At 45.0% G+C, this 17,450-nt stretch overlaps 1 protein-coding gene across 1 annotated transcript; it reads right to left on the reverse strand.

Moving 5' to 3' along the window:
- Positions 1 to 1,934: 1,934 nt before the first annotated feature.
- On the reverse strand, positions 1,935 to 3,488 carry LOC125121939 (ubiquitin carboxyl-terminal hydrolase 17-like protein 6). The gene has a single exon (XM_047770232.1). The coding sequence runs from the start codon at positions 3,486 to 3,488 to the stop codon at positions 1,935 to 1,937; it is 1,554 nt and encodes a 517-aa protein (XP_047626188.1).
- Between the last annotated feature and the right edge of the window lie 13,962 nt (positions 3,489 to 17,450).

Genomic DNA, 17,450 nt, shown 5'->3' on the forward strand with positions numbered 1-17,450 from the left:
AAGTGACCACTCAGTGACCACTCTTCAAACCAAGGACAATGTTCTTCTTCACACAAAATGGCATCACATGAAGAGACATTGACCATCCTTTTCCAGGTGGCCTTTCTCAGAACAGAATCCACACAAACAAGACAAAATGACTATGAATGCCGAATGTCAATTTTCACTCACTGAAAGAGACTGAAGTGTGAGACTCTGTGAAGGTTTTCTCAATTGACAATATTAGAGAAAGACAGACAACACTTTGCATGACACACAAAATAAAAGAGTGGTGCGAGAATGCTCCAGCTCGCCTCTGGCTAGGACATTTGAAACTCTGACATAAGGCATATTTTCCTCCTCAAAATTCCAAGATTCCAATTTGATGGGATAGGAGGAAACTTCAACTACAACTTAACACAGGAAAATGTTTTCTGTCTGGGAGCCTGGGAGCTTCATGGCTTAAGGTGTGGACTGCTCTTTATTCACTGCTTTTCTTTGGCACCCACTTTTAAAATAGTGTCTCGAAAGTGTGAACTTTCTGTATCTGAACAAAGAATGAAAAATAAATTGCTTAGCCTCTAAATGCACTCAGCCAACCAACAGATTCCATAACTGCTTGGGCACTGCCCCTCACATGCAGGGGAGTTTGAACCATCCTGTCATAATCGTCATTTGAAGGATGTATTTTATTATCCTTTCTCCTAGGAAATGTGGTTACAACTTAAAGAATCCATACCTGAAATGAAAACCCATCTTGGTGCCTATTTCTCCAGTTGGACTAATTTTCTGAGGTAAAAACCAGGGACCAAAATGTAATAGAAACCAACCTGAAATCCTTCTATCAGTTTCTCTGTCAGCAGATTCTCAGAGAGGGGGATGCTTCCAAACTCTGCTGGACACGATGCAGCTGCCAGGAAGCCGAGAAGGTTCCCTCCCAGCTTCTTTCCCAGGCAGGTGACCCTTAAGGTGATCTCATCATATCCTGAAAAACAGGTAATCTTTTGGTTACATTTCCAAGCAATTAAATCTGTTCATACACATACCCGTGTATGCTTTTAAACTTAATATGTCCTGGGAGTGAAAACATGCCCATTTACCAAGAAGCTCTGTTCCATTCTGCACTTTACCTTTTGATTCAAATAACTGTTCCCAAAAAAGTCTTCCTGCTGACACGGCCATCAGGTTCATTCAGGTCTGTCCTGCTTTGCCCTTTACTCCTGGGCATGCACCAAGTTGCTGTTTTGCCTCCTTCCTCGTGGTGTCTGGCATTTTCATAGTTTCCAACGTATTTCTTCCAATAGAAATCAAGCCCCAGATCCCTGTGGACAAGTGTCCTTGTTCATACAAATTTGGGCGAGTGATGGCCTTTCAGGCATGTTCCCAGGTGTCCAGTCTCAGAGTGATCTCTGACCTCAAAGCCTGGTGGCAGGGATTCCAGGGATCCTCTAAGTCTCAGGCAGGAATGATCAGACTTCTCTGTGCAGCAATGACCCAGGACTGGGCTCATCCACAGCTGGCTGGACCAGCAGAGGGAGGCCCAGCACACGGAAGAGGTTCATAGACTTCATGAGGGCTTCAGAAAACTGCTCTTGCTTGGATGGATATCAGCGTTTCTGAGGAGCCTTCAGGCTACATGAGTCACAAGAATCAAATATGCCAAAAACAAAACAGAACAAAAAAATTCAAACAAAATCCCAAAGAAACTCTCCATCAACAAAGAGCTCTTCAAACACAGCACAAATGGCCAGTCCAAAGGCAGTTTCCAGACCCAGTGATCAAGCGGTCCTCTCCAGTAACGTCATTGTGGAAGCCCCCCACCCTCACCACACCCCCAACCCCACTCAGAGCTCCCCTGTAACAAGTTCATACTGAATACTTTTGGACTTGCAACACAAACTGCTTCCTTTATGTGTCCAGGAGTGTTTGAGTGTGTTGCAGGGGTGCAGCACAGCTCACTGCAGTGCCAGAGGCCTCTGCTTCTTCTTGTTCTTTTTCTTGGAGGCCTTGGTCCTCCCTTCCAGACAAGGGATGCTCCCCATGTTCGTTGCACCCTCAGGTGGGGCATCCCTGGTTGAAGTGCTGACCCCGCAGTTTTCCTGTGCGGGCAGTTTCCTTCCGGTCCCATCTCCGAATCTCGACCTGTGGATGACGACTGCATTGGTCGGGAGGGCAGGCTCTACTTTCCTGAGGTTGAATTCAGCCTTAGGTCGGCTGTGTTCCTGGTGGCGTCTCCACTGCTCCAAGGTGATCTCCTGGATGTCGGTTTCTGCCAGGGGCCCCTCCGATGCAGACGCTCTGACGCTGGCGGGGCTTCTGGGCTCCCCAACCGCTGCATCCCTGCCTATGGGGTCAGCCCCCGCAGACCGAGGTGCCCTGTCTGCTGACGCTCCACCGGTGGCTCTTTCCAGCTCGCCCCTCTGGATGTAAAAGAGGACATAGGCACTTTGGCTCAGGGCAGAAGCAGTGTCACAGGCGGTGACCTTCGAATCGTCCATTCTGTACCACCAGCCATTTCCCGCTCTGATGTAGCAGAAGTAGTGTCCTTGGTGACAGGTCCACCCAGAGTGCACCAGCACGGCGAAGAGCTCGTAGTCCAGGGCTCCTGCCTTCTGCACAGACAGGTAGGGCTGCAGGTCCAGGTGCTCGGGGTATCGCACTTTCTTGTCCATCTTGTCACCAGTGACATCCGTGAACCGCTTCAGCACAAGGATCAGGACCTTGGAGGCCCTGTGCAAAGTCAGCCTCTTGGTGGCGGGTCCCTTCCTGAGACAAACACCACAATGGTAGGCATTTTCCCCGTCCAGCTTTTCAGCCTCCACCAGCTCTCTCAGGGCTTGCTCCACACTCTGAGCTGCCGTGATATCCAGGGTGACGTCCAGATAAGGGTCAAAAGTATCTGAAACACCAAGACAGCGGAGACACTGGATCTGAGATCTCCAGCACCCTCCAAAGGTTTGCTGGATGAGGGTGTCTTCCGAGGGACATCTCTGCATGGCATCCAGAGCGAACATCAGGAACTCGTGGGCATCTTCCTGCCTGTGTCTGTGGAAGCTGGCGACCAGGTCCTTCCCAGGCTGGATGACATCTCCGGGATGCAGGAGGGCTCGGGTCACGTGAGCTCGCACAGCACACAGCATGCAGAAGGGCTGCTTCTGGCAGGCTCTCTGGTGCTGCCCATTCAGCAGAGAGATGGCCAGGGGGGGCGTGTGTGTCAGACACTGCAGCACTGCGTTCACGTAGCACGTGTTGCCCAGGTTCTGAAGCCCAGCGCCCACCACGGATGGTCTCCAACTCAGAGGCCCCTTTGTGGGCGCCGGTCCTACTGCCGCCACAGGAGCCGCATCAGCCTGCCAGTTGCAAAGTGCCTGGGATGATGGCGATGGTTTCTCGGGTCCAGAGGGTCCCCAAGGCAAATCAACAGCTGCAGCTGACCACGGAGATGTGCGTTTTGGTGGAAAGATGTTCGGCAGACGCTCCTGGCCCCAGCCAAGAGAAGCAACCTCCATGACTGCAGATGACCGCCCAAGACTTCCTATCTCAGAGCTGCGCTGCACAAGGACGCGGCCTTCCCCAGGACTGTCTGCAAATGGCCCCTTTGGGCGCTCCACCAGCCCTTTTATAGCCCATCCCACTCGCGGCAGGGCCAAGATCCAATCCGCTGCGAGCTCTGGATTGGATTATGGGCTGTGGGCGTGGCCACTCTTAATCCCCTGACCGAGGAATGAATACAAGGATTTCTGTTCACAAACCCTTGGAAACAGCTCTGATAGGGTTATGTGTAAAGGTGCTCCGAATATGATTGAGTTGGGGCCAAGTAGATACAGGCCTTAGCCTTGCCCAACCCACTCATATTGGGGGAGTGGGGAGGACCACGATTCAGTTCATAACAAACTGCTTCAAAAGATTTCTGCCCTTTAGGCCACCCTCACCCAAAGGAAAAACAAACATTTTTACACCGCTTTCTCAACTCTAATTTCCACTGTACTCTTTCCAGACAGGTTTTCTTGAGAGTTTTTGATTTAAATTTAAATAGTTTATGAATATCCCCTGGCTTTCAGAGTCATTTCAAGTGATCCCAGAAGTATGGGACATTTAGTTTTTCATGAACTGGATGAGCATTTTGCAAAGTGAGTTCACATGCTACATAGGCAGATCCCTTTACTTCCAACCCAGAATGTATATAGAACTGGATTTTTTTGGGCCAGGCCCCACACGCAGTAGTTCCTGGGCAAGGGATAGAACCTGCGCCACAGCAGTGACAACACCAGATCCCTCACCACAGGCCACGGGAAAACTCCTAGAACTGTAACTCTTTTTTAAAAATTGCTATCCGATGCTTTTGCTTCTAACAGAGCACAGTACTGGAGGCCAGAGGTCCCCAGGTCAGGGTGTAGGTGGGTTTGTTTTCTGCGAGGCCTCTGTCCACAGAGTGTGGACTGCTCAGGACTTGCTGTGTCCTCATATGGCCTTTCCCCTCCACACACCCTGGAGTCTCTTGATTTTCTTCTAGGGACATCAGTCTGATTGGATGAGGGACCCACCCCAGAGGGTCACTGTAACCTAACCACCACTTTATCTGCCCCTTCTCATCTGGTATACAGGCCCAGCCTGATGTATTAAAGGTGAGGGATTCCCATATGAGTGTGGGGGATGGGAACACAATCAGCTCCTAAAGTTGGCTCAGGGAGTCCTGTTGTTGTACAGTGGCAATGAATCTGACTAGGTTCTGTAAGGATGGGGATTCGATCCCTGCCTCACTCAGTGAGTGGGTTAAGGATCCCACTGCTCTGAGCTTTGGTGTAGTTCACAGATGCAGCTCAGATCCTGCATTGGTGTGGATGTGGTGTAGGCCAGGATCTGTAGCTCCCATTTGCCCCTTAGTCTGGGAACTTCCCTATGCTGCTGGTTCAGCCCTAAAAAAAGAAAAGTTGGCTCATTCTTTTTTGTGTTTGTTATGTTTTACTTATTATTTTATTGTGTTTATTATTTATTATGTTATTGTTTTATTTATTATTTTTTATTCATTTTTTCATTTAGGTACAGTTGATATAAGGTATGATATTCATTTCAGGTATACAACTCAGTCATTCAGTGTTTTTATCAATAATACTGCATGTAAAGTAATTATAAAATATTGGCTATACAGCCATGGCTGTACATTATAACTCTGTTACTAGTCTATTTCATGCCTTGTAGTATAAAGGGTTGGTGCTGACTTTGGAGACTGGCTTGACATGTTTCAGGATGTTCCTCACAAGCAAAAATATCATGTGATGCTCAGGAAACATTTCCCTCAAGAGAATCCCCTCAGCATTGTAGGTCAACAACCACCATCTAATATATATAGGAAAGTTGTGGTGGAAATAGTGAAGATGAACAACAGTAAGGATGATGCTGATGATGATCATGGCGAGGGAAATGTATATATTCATGTGATAACCCTGCAGTTATGGAGATGAGAGGACAGACGTCCCTGATGGGGGAAGAGGTAATGACATTATTTCTCAGGGGGTAGCTGTCACAGTTCTGGGTTCAACAGAGGAGTATGTTCCACAAGGGCAAAGCCTATTGGCAGGAAGATAAAGCCATCCTATCCCTTGGAGAGCAAGGGGAACTTTAGTCCTCCGCCAGCCGTGGGAGCAGAGGCTGAAGGGCAAAGGGAGACCTTGAGCCTGGAACCCCACCAGACACTATCAGCTCTCAGCAGTGAGGGCAGCTGGCTGACAGGGCGTGGTCCACCTGGGGAGGCAGATCCTGGCCACACCTGGCACTGAAGCCTCGCTCAGGTTTTGTCCCCCCTCACACAAAGCTGCATTCCTGCCAGCTGCAGCTGTCAGGCCCACAGGACTCAGACCTCTAGACCCTGCTAGGGACAGAGTTGCTGTAGATCAGCATCCTCATCACCCTCCATCTGCATGGTGACAGGGCTGTGGGACCTGTCATGGGCTCACTGGAGGACTTGATGTCAGCACCGGCAAAGATGATCAGCTCCAAAGAACCACCTGCCTTCAGGGGACAGCCTCCCCAGAAGGGGGGGACATGCAGGGAGTGGCAGTGGGAGGGAAGATACTGCCCTGGATGCTCTGGCCCCATTCACACAGATACCAAGGACCAGGCTAGGACCCCGCCGCAACCTGTGGAGTTGACAGGCTCTTGTTCGAGGCTGAGGCGCAGCTCGACTTCCCATTTGCACGTATTTCTCCCTCCTCATCATTTCCAAAGACTTTTCACTCCGAGATCATCCTGAAAAAAATATCCAGCACACAGAACCCCTTTTTGCCTGCCCTCTGGGAACCAAAATAGTGACACATGTGAAAGGATTGCTGGGAAAATGGAGAAAAATTGTTTTATTTTATTATTTTATTTTATGATATTTTACTCTTTTAGGGATGCACCTGTAGCATAGGAAAGTTCCCAGGCTAGGGGTGGAATTGGAGCTGCAGCTGCTAGCCTACACCACAGCCACAGGAACAGCAGATGGGCAACCTACAGCACAGCTCATGGCAACACCACATCCATAACCCACTGATCAAAGCCAGGGATCGAACTGCATCCTCATGAGTACTAGCCTGGTTTTTAACATACTAAGCCAAAATGGGAACTCCCTGCATTTTATTTTCAATTCTATATTTCTCCCAGGGAATTCCCGCTCCATTTCCACAGAATCCCCTTGCCTGAGGCCCTGCTTATTTGGAAGACACAGAATGTTTCCCAGTGTACAGAACACACTCAAAAGTACTTATGAGTAAGAAAAGAATGAATGGATTCTTTTTTTCCAAAATGTCCTTACATTTTGATCTCCAGATTTGCATGAGGTTACAATTTTGCATTAATTGAGGAAATCCAATCAAATTGAACAGGGTGTATTTCCCAGACTGAAACCCTATTAGGGTCAGTAACCTTCTAGATAGGGTGTATCCCTGGAGAGTAGCCCAGACTGGGTTATAAATTGTCCTGCAGGTATAAAGGGAATCAAACAGACAAAGAGCTGCATTGGTCCAGAGAAGGAGACACTGGACAGTCTGGGACACTGGAGGAAGAGGAATTAACTGCCGGCTGGGGAACTTGCTCAGAACTCATTTGGTTTCAACAGCTCCTCCAATTTCGGATTTTGGTGAGTTCTCCCAACTGTGAGATGTGATCTGGCTTCATTCAATTAAATTTTGATAAGTCCTATTGTCTTCAGCTGCTTTTCCTATCAAAGCAGCTTCTTATGCTCTCTAAATTACATTGTGTCAACATTTATTTTGCCACTCTGGTTTCCTGCTTTTGATGGTTCATGCCCGTTTTTTTCCTAACTCCAACATTACTGTCTTGAATCTCTTTACTTTATCTGCCTCACCTAAGATCCTAGATTTGTGCTGTCCAATACAGTAACTACCAGCCTCACATGGCCACTACATTGAAATCAAGGCAACTAAATAGCAAAATTTCATATCCTTGGTAGTGCTCACCACGTCACATATTCTGTCAGCGGACATGCATGGCAGTTACTATTTTGTACCAAGCAGATGTAAAGGTTGTCCTTCATCTTGGAACGTTTACTAGCACATTGACCTACATCTGATGCTTTTATTTAATTTGTTTGGAAATACTTCATTTTCTGCTTCTCTGAATTAATTTCCTTTCACAGATTTCATCAAATGATTTCCTTCATTTTATTTCTTATATGTCTAGGGATAGGTTTTATGTGGGTTTTTTTGTTTGTTTGTTTTGTGTGTGTTTTTTGGGGCCACAACCGCGGCATATGGAGGTTCCCAGGCTAGGGGTTTAATTGGAGCTACAGTTGCCAGCCTACATCACAGCTACAGCAGTGCCAGATCCAAACCACATCTGTGACCTACACCAGAGCTCACGGCAATGCTGGATCCTTAATCCACTGAGTGAGGCGAGGGATGGACCCCTCAACATCATGGTTCCTAGTCGGATTCGTTTCTGCTGCACCACAACAGGAACTCCCCAGGTTTTTATGTTAAAATAATTACCTCAAGATAACATAAATCTCTTGAGATATTTATTTTATTTCTTCCAAAGAATTAATACATCATGAATTGTCCTGGATATTTGATACATATCCACAGTTAGCAAATTGTGGATTAACCCAGGGCTTCTCTATTTCTGGTTGAAGCTGGTAACTGCACTTCCAGGTTGATTGTGAAGGGAGGGCAGGAGAACAGCAACTTAGCAAATATCTTTAGGGAGATTTCTGTTTCAAGAGAGACGGGACATAACGAAGAGAAAGATTGTGGATATATGGAGAGGTTTTCCCCACACTGAGTGATAAAAATGAAGAGAGATTAGGAAGTACTGAAAGATCCATCAATACCCCAAGGTTCCCATGCAATAGAGATCTGGGAATAAGGAGACATATGGGGAAAATGCAAGAGGGGAAAGAGGTTGTAATAACACGGAGCTTCTTCTGATGCTTAACATTAGAGGTTGTACTACAGGTAAAACCTAGGTGATCTTGGTTGTGCCAAAGGAATTTGAGCAGAGGAAACAGACTGAGCAAAACTGATAGCTGTTGCTTATTCTAGATGTGTAACTTTGCCATATACTAAAGTTTTTGGAATGTCTGCTTGTCAGTTGTAAACTGGCAAATAAAGCCAATATCTAGGAGTTCCTGTTGTTGCTCAGAGGGTTACGAACCCAACTAGTATCCATGAGCATGCTGGTTTGATCCCTGGCCTTGCTCAGTAGGTTAAGGATCCTGCATCACCAAGAGCTGTGGTGTAGGCTGAAGACACAGCTTGGATCTGGTGTTGCTGTGGCTGTGGTGTAGGCTGGCAGCTGCAGCTCCGATTTGACCTCTAGACTGGGAACTTTCATATGCTACAGGTGCAGTCCTGAAAAGCAAAATAAAATAAAATGTATAGTAAAGGGAAGTAAAATAAAATAAATTAAAAATAAAACCAATTTCCTCCTAAACCTCAGACACTCAGACATTGCATTATTTCTGAGTATCCTTGACCTCAAAATGAAACCATCTATTACGGTAACAGGACTCTTGTCCCCCTGCTGCTTTCAGGTGATGGGGATGGTAAAGTCTAGTCTGGCAGGTGGGTACCATGGTTCCTTGAATTAACTCCATCCTCAAAGAGATTCTTAGCTGATTGCCTTCCAAGAACTAAAAATCAAGGTTGAGGGAGAGCTGGAAGGGAGGGAGGATCCAGAGGGAGAGAATCATTGTTAGTGCCTTAGGCAAGAGAATTGGGCAGGGGTGGCCCTCAGTGTTCTCCTGCAGGGGGCAGGAGGCAGGAGGCAGGAGGCAGGAAGCAGGAGGCAGGGTTCCCTAGCATTGGAATCAAGGAGGACATTGAATAATTCTGGATACCCACAGGCTAATAAACCTACAAAGCTCAGTGTTAAGCATATTCTTCTTTGCAAACTCTCTGAACTTTGACCTTATTGACTATCACCCATTCTTTCCCCCAATCACACATTAAATGTTTCAACACTCATAACAGGCTATTAAGTCAGCTTATATTTGGAGAATCAAAGGTTTCCTCTAGGGAAATAATTGAAACCAGTAGTCATGCTTCATAGTAGCACATCATGGTTATTGCTCATCTTGTCATGGATCTGTAGTTACTTGAAATTAATACGGAAGAGAGATTGAGTTATGAATTTTCAAGTGAATATATTATTATCACCTGTCTGGAATCCTAATTATGAGGTTGTTAAAAAACTTCCATCATGCTTCATAATACACTGCATGTGCTAATTCTGTAAAATAAGTGATTTATGAAGTCAGAGAGTATGTAGATGACTGTGAATATAACTGAAGGACAGATACCAGCTCAGCAATGGAAGAGAATAGAGGGGAACCACAAACACAAACAATCTCTTATACACCCATATTCATGATGTTATAGGAATCAGTGACGTTGGAAGATGTAGCTATAGACTTCACCAAGGAAGAGTAGAGCCTGCTGGACATAGCCCCAAAGAAGCTGTACAGAGATGTGATGCTGGAAAATATTAACCATCTGGCCTCTGTAGATGAGTCTGTCTACAGGGATGAACTTGTCCAGTCCATTCATTCACTCCATGAACAAGTATTTAGAGCAGCTTCCTTGTGTCCTGTTCCAACTACTTCCTGATTCTTTGACAATCATCATAACTACCTAAAAGGAAGATTTTTTTTTACATGGCACTTTTCATTATCACACTGAAATGTAATTTTTGTCACATTTCATGTATTTGTTGCTACTAAGTCTCAACACTCAGAACAGAATTGGGGATTCAAAGGATATTTTAGTGCATAAATAAATTTGTCAAATATTTTTCAAATAATCCCTCTGTTCTAGTCACTGCATGAAGACTGAGACCAGAGTTGTGTAAATGACATACTTGTGATCATTCTTGTGGGGGCTCATCATAATCTGATACTATTTTATAATAATATTCTGCCAATGTAGGGTCTTTTAATATTTCCCTTTTGGAAAAGACTGGGGACTATATTCTGTTTTTGAACTTGCACATAGACATCAGCCTCTACAGGTGAGCACTCTTGGCTCCTGCTCTGGATGTCCTCCTGCTCTGTGGAAGGACCCCCACTGTTTTGTCTGTTGAAGATATTGCCTGCACTGACCTATCTCTTTATTTTCCTCACTACCTTACCCTGGACTTGAGGGTAGCAAAGGGTAACTAGCACAGATTCAAAATACACACTCTTTTTCATTAAACAGGGTATTGAATCAGCAAAGTAGATATGATATCCCAGCTGGAGCCAGGCAAAGAGCTGTGGAGAGAAGCAACAGGAAGTCTTCAAGGCCAGAGTCCAGGTGAGCAGCAGGGCCTTGTGCTTCAATGCAAAGAGGCTGAGGTCCGTGGGGGACTATGTTTGGAAATACCAACTGAAGCTCTTGTGAACTGAGTGATACATTCTAAAATGGAAGTGAGGACATTGGGGCAAAATTCCTCACGTTGCTGTCATTCTGTGCATACATCAGTCACAATTCATATGTCCTCATGTCACTTTATTTTCTACAGGAAGAAGGATACTTGTGTAATGAATGTGTGTATAGAGTTCAACTTTCACATAGTGATTCTTGTCCTGACCCTCCCTTTTAAGTTATTTTCCTTCATATTACATTTGTATATTTTAATCCTGTTTTTTCTCCTATTAGCTAATTATTTTTCTAGTGTTTCTAGGGTTTCTTTATTTGACACAATTTCCCCATCTAAGTGCCAATTTTTGAAACTTACTCCCAAAGATCTTGCTATTTGCCTACATTATAATTCCCCTAATGTCATTCCTAAATCTAAAGGTTTTCCTATTTTTTTCGGCAGTGAAATTTCCCTTAGCCAACAAGAAATAATGTCCATGCAACTACTCAACAAGAAGCACCTATCCTCTACCACACCAATAGTAAGTTTTGTGAGTGTGAACAATATTCACCCAAATTAAAGACCTTGGAAAGAGATAAGCTTGGAACTGAGCATGATTGCATTCGTGGAATTAAGGTATTCTTTATGGGCAAATTTTGGAAATCCTGAAATCAGTTAAGAAATTAGTATGAACTCAAAACTGTTAACTTAAGGAAAAACATCCAATTTCACAAACATGCTCTTCTCCTAGTCTTTAAAACATAGTGATGTCTTCAAATTAACTGGACAACTCTGGGGTTAGAATTCTATAAATGAGAAAATGTGCCAGCAGGGTAGCAACACAACATGAGTATGAGACTACTACTAGAAATATTTGAAAATGAGACTAATACTGACTGATGCTCTAGGGTTTTTAATGTAGGGAAATTAATGGGTGCATGGATGTAGGCCAACCTGTAACAGCCTCATATCTTCTTGCCCAAAGCAGGTATCCCACGCACAATCTGATCCTGTTGAATGTGATGATTTGAGTGATGAATTTACTCACAGACCTCCACCTCAACATTTATCAGCTCACCTAAGAAGAAAACATAATGTCAGAAAAGCACTTGGGAAATCATCTAGTGAAAGGTCATTGCATAATGGACATGATCACATTCACACTAGAGGTAAATCATGTGAATGTCCTCTATGTGGGAAAGCCTTCAGTAATGGCCTTAGCCTCAGAAGGCACAAGAGGGCTCACAATGGAGAGTAACCATATAAATGCCATCTGTGAGGAAGTGGCTTTTTGCGAAGGTCTGACTTTAGAAACCACAATTGGATCCACACTGGAGAGAAGCCATGCAAATGTCACCTGTGTGGAAAAGTCTTCAGTCACAGTTCCTACTTGAGACAATCTGAGAAAACTCACACAGGAGAGAAGCCATACGCATGCCAGCTCTGTGAGAAAACTTTCAATCAAGTCTCTTACCTTCGAAAACATGAGAAAATCCATCCTGCAGAGAAGCGCTATGAATGTCATCAGTGTGGGAAAGCCTTTAGTCAAAACTCTGGCCTTAGCCAGCACAAGAGAATCCACACTGGAGAGAAACCACATGTATGTCTCGTGTGCGGGAAGGCCTTCAATTAAAGCTCTGAACTGACTTGGCACAAAAGGACCCACCCTGGACAGAAACCTTATGAATGCCAGCAGTGTAGGAGGGCCTTCAGTCAGTTTGCTAATCTGAGATGACATGACAGAACCCACACTGGAGAGCAGCCCTATGAGTGTCAGTTCTGTGGGAGACACTTCAGTCACAGTTCTCCCCTTGGACGACATGAGGGGACACAGCACTGAAGAGAAGATCATGGGGCCCTCAGGAGACAGTCTGACCTGGGGCAACGTGGCACAAATGTCAGGTGAGTGCAGGAAAAGTCAGTCATAACTTTATTATTTAAACACACCACAATACACACCCATTAAGGCAGAATCCTCTGTAATCAAAATGGAAGATGCTTCAGGCATCATTCTCCTCAATCCAGATAGGCTGTAGTACAAGATAGTGGATCATGTGTGTGTTGTCCCTGTGGCAAAGCCTTCAGTCACCACCTGACCCCAGGAAACAATGAATACTCAGTCTGTAAATATAATATGCATGTTTTCAGCAACAGCTCTCAACTCAAAAGACCTAGACAACTTGGGCAGAGGATAACCCCTCATTCTTCATTGATAACTATTGTTAAATGGGAGCCAACTCCACGTGGTGAAGCATTATGCCTGTAGTCACTGGTAACAAACATTCAGCCCAGCACCAGGCTAGACATGCATAAGGCACTCAATGAAAAGGGAAACACTGAAACAGGAAAGAACATGATGTATCAGAAATACCAAAGTATGCTGAGGAACATTAAAGCATACTTAGAAATAATTCATCTTGGAAAAGTACTTCAATCTAAAGCCTGAGAAGTTCTCCTTTCAAAGAACCAAGCCTCTGGCCCATGCATGGATTTGGACTGGAGAAAACACCCTCAGTGCCATGAAGTGAGAAAGTCTGCAGGGATCACAACATTAAATCCTCACACTGAGGATGTAGCAATCCTCAAAATCAAAGTAGAGTGACAGCTAGATTTCATACCACAAAAAGGGAGTGGGTCAGGGAGGGGAGCCTCTAAAGAATGATTTACACACTATCAGGCATATTGTGATTTGGGGAAATACCTCTTCATGAAAATGTGGGATAACATGGACAGTGAAGAGTTTGAGCTCTATGAAATATGGGGTTTTGTATATCATTAAGATTTGCAAATAGAATAATAGCTTCAGATATTCAAACGATAAAGCCTGTGGCTAAAGGAGCTAAATGGTTGTGTCTAGTTTTATTTCTATCCCTCTACACACAGGGATTCAGGACAAGTGTCCCAGCAAGTGGGAAGAGAATCAGCCCCAATCTCAGAGTTTCTCTTTCCCAACAGCTCTCTCCCCACAATTCAGCTCCACTCATTCCAACATCCCTCCAACACCATCTGTCCCCTTCTGGCCCTGGTGGGGACACAACCGTGATCTTCACTGCACTTTCCAGGCTTCCCAGAACATCATGACCCTGGTAAGGCAAGTTTCTGCAGGAGTATCAAAGTATCAAAATCGTTCACATTGGTTTATTTGTGTCTTCATTGTAATTTTTCTAGGAGATTGACCAAAAAATATGTTGTTGTGATTTATTTCAAAGGCCATTCTGGCTATGTTTTCCTCTAGGAGTTTTATAGTGTCTGGCCTTATATTTAGGTCTTTAATTCACTTTGAGTTTATTTTTTTATATGGTGTTAAATAATGTTCTACTTTCATTCTTTTACATGTAGCTTTGCTCTTTTCCCAGCACCATTTATTAAAGAGGCTATCTTTCTTCTTTACACTGTATGTTCTGTCCTCCTTTGTCACACACTAGTTGACCATAGGTACTTGGGTTCAATTCATTATTCTGCTAATCCCTCTGAGAGATTCGCCAGTAGGAAAAAAATGTTGTCCTTTGGCTCCACATAACAGTAAAGTCTTTTCTCTGTACAGCAACAGTTTTCAAGGCCAGTGTAACTTATATAAATCAGCACAAGGAATGCTGCTCCTCAACTCTTAACACCCTGTTGAGGCACTGTTTCAATTGGCACACCCTGCAGTTTCCAGACTGTTCTACAGGTCTCTTCTGTGAAGAGATGTTTCTTCTTTTGTCCGTTACTATCCTCCATAATTTTGTTCACTTCTATGCAATTATTTGGAATGTGTTGTTTTGGGGACTGGAATAAAGTCCAAAGATATTAGTGTTTTTTAATGGTGTCTTCAGGATTGATAAGGATCAATGTGGTCAGTCACTGTTTTTGTTTTAGTATACCTAAAGATCATGTGACATTGGAGCAGGCAAAGTTGTAGAGGAAGGGGCAACTCTCCTGTTGCCCTATCCTCAACCAATTTTGCAGCTTCATATGTTGCATTGCAGAGTGGCCAGCAACCATTTTGCTTAAGATTTCTTGATACACATGAGGTACACTGCTGCAATCTAGGTTTGATTTAAATTTGTTATTCAGATGATCCTTCTTTGGAATCCACCTATATACACACTGGTCAACATTTTGCTCAAAATTTGTACAAGGATTCTCTAATTTAATACATTGAAAGTTTTAATATCATTATCATTCCTTATAATACAAAACTTTTCTGTTTCAAAACATAGATCTCAAACCATTTGAACATAAAAGTGCTCAAGACCAAAATTTCACATACTTTATTTGGCAATCTGTGAATTTTCAGCAGTGAGTTTCCCTGATGTAACTCATTTATCATTTGCTGGTCTGTTATCTGAAGAGACGTTCTCTATTCTTCAATTTCCTCCTTATTTTATCAATGCTTTTTTTTGTAACTGTAATTTCTTATTATATTATTCCAACAGAGAAATCCACCAGTGGACAGTAAGCCTGAATCTAAAAGTTTTGGAGATGATTGAATAACGTGAAAAATGAAAAATATTCATTTGTGTACCATTGCTGGTATAAGAGAAGATAATTTCTTGGGGTCAAAGTACAGATTTAAAGGACATAGTTAAGAATATAATAACACAGGACCCAGGATTTTGTATATTGCAATTACAAAACGGGACATGCTTTACAATTTGGGACCCAGTGATGATTCCAGAAGAAACCATGCATCTGTACAGTAAAGAAGGATATTATTTTCAATCCTTCCCTTTAAAAAATCAATGTTATCAACTAAGAGTCCTTAAATAATGTGTAAAATGTTGCACAGAGGCAAGAAGTCAGAGATACAAACATTTCCTAAAGGTGAATAGTAGACATAATAGGATCAATGTGATAAGTATATTTGAAAGGTGTCAACCCAATAAAGGACATATGATTTGAAGAAGGACAGGGCAGGCAAGAAAGGACAGGATGGGCCTCCTGGGACACCCCACAGCCTGCACCTCTCCTCAGCCAAAAGTTCAGATGAATCTTCTGCAAAGAAGACTGGAGAGCAGGTAAATTTCTGAGAATCTCTGAGAAGACAGTAGCAAGGGGCTGGATTATAGGTACAACTTGAAAGGGACCTTGGGGTAATTCCTCACAGTAATCAAGAGCAGAGAGTTAGTCCCATGGCTGAACACGTGGGCAGGATACTCTCATTTGGAACCTAGATTTTTTGATGGCAGAATACATTCAGGAATAAGAGTCAAGGGATATTGTGAATCTAAGCAGCTATTTACACAACAGTTATACGTACATAATACAATGGGGACCACTGGCAACAGCACTGACTCACTCAAAAGCTGTGGAGGTGCTACAACATCGGAAGGCCAACATCATCAGGGACAAATCCACAGGACTGCTCTGTGAAGGGGGGTGTTGTCTTCTGTGCTTCGCTTTCCTCCCTCAATGTTTGCACTTCTGTGCCTTTGGGGAGGGTGGTTGGTGTTGCACAGAGGAGTGTCGGCAAGAGATGCAAGCATTTTCTCCAGGTGGATTCCAGCCTTGGGAGGCTCCGTGTTGGAGGCCTCCTGGAATGTGGCAGTTCCCCTCAAGGTCATGTGACTTTGCCACGTGCCTGGATCAGGCGGGAGAAGGCGGTTCCCCCAGGGTCCCTTGCGAGGGAGGCCCGCTTTCCGGCCGCACATTCAGTCCTGGAGCCTGGAGAGGAGCCACCTTGCGGAGACTCTCCCGACACACAGGGGCTTCGTGGCTGCATTGCAGGCCTGACGTGAATTCGTTGCTCAGCTAATCCCTCGGAGAATCCCACCAGCGGACACACGGTTTGTCCCGAGGCTAAAGGGTTTGGGGCCTGGGTTCTCGCCCTGTGGGCTTTTGTCAACCATTCCTCATGGCAGTCGGGGATTGTTTGGGGATGACGAAGACACTTGGGGGCCCAAATCCCCTACTTAGGCTTGGCTCCAGCCTCTTGGCTTTCTCTCACTCCCCAGCCTGTGGAGAGGCTGTTAAGCCGCTGGGACCCCCTGCTCGTTCCTGACGGATGCACTGGGCGCTTTGTGAGAGGACGACTTCCCTGCTGTCCTTTGCTTTCCTCCTTGGGGTTTGCACTCCTGTGCCAGTGTGGGGCATGTTGGGTGTTGCACACACGCGTGTCGCCCAGGGAGGGAAGCATGTTCTCAAAGGGAACTCCAGACTTCCTCCCTCCACGGGGGAGAGGCGTCCTTGAAAGCTCTCGATCCAAGAAAGGGCATGCAAATTGGCACCAGGACAGGGTCAGGCAAGAAGGGGAACATACCCCCACCCCGCCCCCTTGCCTCATCCCCCAATTCAGCTGCATCTTCTCCAAGGGAGCCTGGGCAACAGCCACTTTTTCAGGAGATCTTGGAGGACAGAAGTACATGGCTGGGTTTCAGGTCTGATGGGATCGTGTTCTCGGGTGAATCCCTCGGAGAATTCCAGCAACATACAGTCAGTCCTTTGGATGAACGTGTGGGCCTGGATCCTCTCCCTTGCAATCTTGACTTTCTGCATTCCGGTATCCTGCCCGCCAGACGAGGCGAGAGGTTTTCTGTGTGGAGGCAGCCGTCTGAAGGACAGCAGGATGTGCAAACCACCCTGGACACCAGGGCCTCTGCATTTCCTCAGTCACCAAGCTGCGGAGGCGCTTTACCATCGGAGCCCCCTGCCGC

Source organism: Phacochoerus africanus, chromosome 3 (assembly GCF_016906955.1).
Source record: "Phacochoerus africanus isolate WHEZ1 chromosome 3, ROS_Pafr_v1, whole genome shotgun sequence".
Classification (NCBI taxonomy): Eukaryota; Metazoa; Chordata; class Mammalia; order Artiodactyla; family Suidae; genus Phacochoerus; species Phacochoerus africanus.

Bases quoted from the DNA above. Each gene is read 5' to 3' on its own strand.
- LOC125121939 (XM_047770232.1), bottom strand. From the start codon at position 3,488: ATGGAGGTTGCTTCTCTTGGCTGGGGCCAGGAGCGTCTGCCGAACATC.